The following is a 5,314-nucleotide window of genomic DNA, read 5'->3' as shown; positions in this document are numbered from 1 at the left end:
GAATAGCTCAAGACATTCTTCTGGCTGTAATATTATAAAATTATGCTTAACACTATCTAAATAACTTCTAATTAAATATTACATTTATGCAGAACTCTGATGCCCTGCCATTTTCGGTTTATTTGTCACTCTTATTTTTAAACTTGTTCACGCTACATCAGATACATTTTAAGTTGAACGTCCTTGTCAAATGTTGGAAATCAAAATGGAAATTAGTTAATTTTGGACTTACTGTGGATGGAAAATCAAAATGTTACTGACCATGAACTATGTAGTAATTTAAAAAAATTCTTTTACAAGCAAGTGTATCTTCTAATATTTGTTTCAATATCACAGTTTTTCTTTTGTCAGTTAAAATTTGTATACATGTATCATTTTTATTTGTCAATATGAATTTTTGTTTTAAATATTTAAGTCACCATTAAAATCAGTAAACTGGCTTACTTGAACTTGCACATGTATAGAATGGTACATAAGCTGAAAATGACTAAATATAAATTGTAAAGATATTGATCATACTGAGAATTGAAATTGTATATTATTAAACAAGTTTTGAGACTATTAATCTTCTATACAGTAACAAAACTGCAGCATCTGATAAAGGTCAAGATTTTGTCAATGGAGAAGATCCAACACCAAACCAGAAAATAGTTACTGTAGAGGATATCGTTGGTGAGCACTATTTGAAAACTATACAGGTGAAGTAGTTACTGTAGCTCTTGACCTCTAGGGTAAATAGTAGAGCTACAAGTAGCTCTTGACCTCTAGAATAAGTAGTAGAGTTACAAGCAGCTCTTGACCTCTAAGTTAAATATTAGAGCTACAAGCAGCTCTTGACCTCTTTTTTTTATATAAAAATATTCAACTCTGATTTTCTGTGCACTGTAGATGTTAGCTTGAAGCTGATAATTCCTGAAGAAAATTCCTTACTTAGAAGAAAACTTCGAAAAGTGTGTAGGTACGTTATGAAAATATGATCTTTATATTGTAATAACTTGTTTAGTTCTATGTGTGAAATATCTGTGTTTTTGTTTTGTTTTTGCATTTCAAATGTAACTATTTTCAAACATGTTTTAGTGATAAATACACTTAAAAGAGAAACAGAATGCTGTTTCTTCTTGTGAAAGGTATGATAAAATGTCACAGAGAAATGATAAATTATTTTACATTTTAATTATTGAGAGTTCTCTCATGTTTTTGTTTTTCCTCGATTAGTGTTCTTTAGGAAAGGCAGAAGATATGAAAATACACTCTAGTAACTGAATTTTATAAAGTGTAAAAAATATCTATATATATATTGAAATGCATCAGTTGTAAAAGTGTGTGTATAATATTACGACCTTTTAATACTTAAATCAAAAAGTATTTGTTGATTAGAGAATTTTAAAATCTCTAAAAACCCCTTCATCTTCAAATTCAAAACCATAGAAACTTTGGTATTATCATATTTCCCTGAAATATATCATATAGTTGTAAAGTAATTTTTCAAAAGCTAACTAACAAAAATAGGTTTAATAATATTTCATTATGTTTAGATTAAGCAATTAACTAGGTACTAAAATTTTGCAGGTTGCCAGTATTTAGATCATTTATTGTGGCTGTTTTGCAGTATTTTCACTACTATCTCCTGATTCAGGCTTGGGAACAGAGCATAACGCAGCCATTGGAAGGGGGGTAGGTTAGATTATTTCAGTTTAATTTAACTTATTTAGAGATAATTAGTTAGCATTCATATCCACTTTGACAAAATTATTGGCATATAAACTAGAACAAAGGCCTATTTACCTTGGTTCAAATCCTTCGGCTGAACAAAAAATGTTTAGTTAGTATTTAAAACCCACAAATCTTAGAGACTTATATTGACTTTTCTTATCAGGATTAAGAAACTGGATGAAAAATTTGAACCAGCAGATTTACAAAGAAAACTTGAAATTTGTCAGCTTCGCATTGCTCATATGTATAGTCAGCTGTTGTTAGGAATGAGATCTCATCAGCAGGCTCATGCAGGATTAGGAAGGTAAATTAAAATGAGGATGTAGTAGTTTAGTGATTTAATACCTGATTCTTAGTATATATATCTTGTAATACCTGACTGTCTATGTTTTCATTTTTAAGACTTGATGGTAATATCAAACAAATGCTACAGTATATTAATGACATAAAGAGTTCTAAACTTATTCACATTACATTCATTCTGAGGTTTAAAGATTTAAACAGTGTTATAGATTGAAATAAAACAGTATCGATCAGAGAGCAGTCAGACTGTTATGGTCAGAGTCAAAAGAAAGTGATAATAAACGAAGATACATAATCAGTTGTGATATAACCTTTGATAATACTACAGTTTATTGACAGCATAGACCAAATGCTACATACATTTGTAAGTTTCACGTACAAAATGCTTTAATAAATCAGGATTCTTATGACACAGATTGTGTGAAATTATGCAGAAGAGTATTGTATTTCATTTTTCATTTATGTCATAAAATCTATAAGAGTATTAAATAGTGTAAGTCTTCCATGTAGAAAGTGTTACAACTGGTAGTTTAGCTTTTTTATCACTCCTTCAGGGAGTTGTGATGGATTAACTTGCTTGTGCTATTGTAAAGTTTTTCAGTTTAGCTGTGGGCTGTTTTGCTGTGGGTTTCTCCAGCTCCCCTTGTTTGTTCTGAGACAGTGTTTTTAGGTCTTCATACCAAGGTTTCTTCGGTTTAGTTGTTGTGACAATCTTGTCCCATGCTATGTATGACTAGGTTGTCAACACTAGCCTTGACTATCTCAATAACGACACGTTGAGTAATCCTGGGAACTGTTTAATAATGCATAAAGACGAATTACACAAGACAAAAAATGACATAGGCATACATAATTTGGTCAAACATTGAGATTATTACAATATTATTCATATTTAAACTCAACATTATTTCTCGGTAGCAAGACATAATCATGTTTATTTATACTTTTTTTTGTTGTTAATTAGGTCATGTGACCTATGTACAGGTTTACAATTCCCGCATGAACTTTTTAAGAAGGTCAATCCACATTTTTGCATAGATATTCGCCAGATCTTCATCATCTCTATTTAATATTACATAACCATTTTTATATTTAATTATTTCCAAGGATTCACAAATATTATTGGCTATAATACTTTTTGGTTGACCCAATATTACAGTTTTTTTCCCACAATACTATATGTTGTGTTTCATGTTCATGTTCTGCTGTGACTGACATTTTCATTTTTTTTATTTCTTACATATCCTTTATGCTCCATTAAACAATATTTGAAATTACATTTAAAAAGGCCTAAAAGAATGCTTTTATTTACACAGTAACACTACTTGACACATCTTATTAAGAAAGTAGAACCAAAAGCTGACTAGCTGAATAAAAAAAAAACTTTCTCCTTAGAGCAGATAAGATTGCTGTAAAACAGTAAAAAAAACAGTTGAAGATAAACTTGTTAAATAGTAATATTAATAAACATTTTTACTGCTAGATGAAGGATATGAACACTGGAAGAATTAAAAAGTTGTTATTTTCCAGATATTCTTTAATCAGAAGTGTACTAGATGTTTCCATGTATTGACATTGTTACAGCTTTAGTTTTCATGTGATGTAAAGTTATCAAATTACATGAAATTACAGAGAAGTTATTCTTGTACTCAACTCATCTGGTAAAGAAAATCTGCTGCACAGAATGATAATATAAAATGTGCATAGATATGAATTTCATAAATTAATTTCTTAGCTAAGATATGCATAAAATTTAATTATTGTTTACTAATTAGTTATGTGATGTATGGTGACAAAAATATGCAGGGATAATTAAATATGAACTATTACTATTATACATTTTAGTTCTCTAGAAAAAATATGATTGGAGTAACCACATGATATCTACTTTAAACAGTGTAGGATTTGATTTTTTATCTTTTTTTACTTCTTCAGAGCTGGTAAGTCTACTGAGAAAGAAAAGAATACCTTTGAGGTAGGATACACATAATTTCAAAACGTAGTAATTGATTTATTTTAATATAAATAAAAAATGGATCACAAAAATATGATACCCTTTCGAAAGCACTTGAGCTATAGGGTATCGTATTTTTGTGTTAAATTGATTTCTTGAACCTACGTGTTTTCTTATCATCATAAAGAATATATCAAATATTCAACCAAAAAATTAAATGATGCATTATGAAAGTGCCTTTTGTAGTTTATGAAATTTTTAGAGAAAGTAATTGTTTTTGGTATTAAATACATGCCTTAGTTTTTTTTACACTAAAGGTAAAATAGTTTCTTTTTTTCAGATTCTTTATAAACTTCTGACTGAAGCTGTGTGGATAACCTTTAGCCGAACTCAAAAAGAATGTATAGAGAGAGAAATAGGAAGGTTAATAAGCTTACTTCCAATATGTTATTATCTTCTCTCAAACAAAGCTATTTCAGTCTTCTTTCTGCCCCCTAAGCATTGCTATAAAATTTTAATGCTCAGCTCACCAGTCTATATACCCCACAAATTTCATGACACTTTTAAACATGTGTATAGCATGTGACCACCCTCTACCAATAGTATTGCACTACCTATGTTGGCACAGCTAGACCCCTTTGATGTTCCCACTCTTGATTGGCACAGTATCATTTAGACGTGTTTTGTTGCATGTGACTATTGTTTACTGTTGTATTTTGTGGACATTTCAATACCTTTTTAACAGTTTTCTTTTACTGTGCTTGCATTCAATTGTTTAAATTTTTTTTTGCATGTGTCTATTGTTACCAAATTATATGGTACCTTAGAATGACTTCATGATTCAATGTATCGGCAATGGCAATTCCCATTACAGTTGACAATGCTTCTGGTATGACTACCGAGGCATCAGGTTTGACTTTATATACTGAGGAGGTACAGGTCTTAATTTGCTGGGAATTAGATTCCTACGTTCAGCCAGCAAATTCTTCTCATTTCCAACCTGACAATGTTTCTGAGTACGAATACAATCAAGGAGACGAAAATTTGATTCACTTTTTCTGGAACCTTCTTAATTTGGTCTGTCACACTCTACATCTTTTTTTTTACAGCTAGTTAATCAGGTATGTGGTATGTTACATTTTTCCTTTTCCTTCTAGCTTGTGGACATCGTCAATCAGTTTTTATGCTGTTAATGTTACCAGTTTGTTTGTTTGTTTTGAATTTCGCACAGAGCTACACAAGGACCATCTGCGCTAGCCGTCCCTAATTTAGCAGTGTAAGACTAGAGGGAAGGCAGCTAGTCATCACCACCCACTGCCAACTTTGGGCTACTCTTTTACCAAC

The 5,314-nt window shown here is 30.6% G+C and overlaps 1 protein-coding gene across 6 annotated transcripts in view; it reads left to right on the top strand.

Moving 5' to 3' along the window:
* Positions 1-5,314, top strand: part of LOC106471524 (protein phosphatase 1 regulatory subunit 36-like) — a 20,973-nt gene that overhangs the window by 3,615 nt on the left and 12,044 nt on the right. For 5 of the 6 annotated variants that reach the window (XM_013932123.2, XM_022400132.1, XM_022400131.1 and 2 more), the window contains exons 4-9: positions 578-672; positions 889-958; positions 1,570-1,674; positions 1,877-2,017; positions 3,952-3,991; positions 4,311-4,393. In XM_013932123.2, coding sequence (XP_013787577.2) covers positions 578-672; positions 889-958; positions 1,570-1,674; positions 1,877-2,017; positions 3,952-3,991; positions 4,311-4,393 — 534 coding nt within the window. The remainder of the gene's footprint in view (positions 1-577; positions 673-888; positions 959-1,569; positions 1,675-1,876; positions 2,018-3,951; positions 3,992-4,310; positions 4,394-5,314) is intronic. The other variant, XM_022400134.1, reaches the window with a different exon arrangement.

The sequence above is a fragment of the Limulus polyphemus genome, unplaced genomic scaffold, assembly GCF_000517525.1.
Source record: "Limulus polyphemus unplaced genomic scaffold, Limulus_polyphemus-2.1.2 Scaffold4677, whole genome shotgun sequence".
Classification (NCBI taxonomy): Eukaryota; Metazoa; Arthropoda; class Merostomata; order Xiphosura; family Limulidae; genus Limulus; species Limulus polyphemus.
This window is presented reverse-complemented; position numbering and strand designations above follow the sequence as displayed.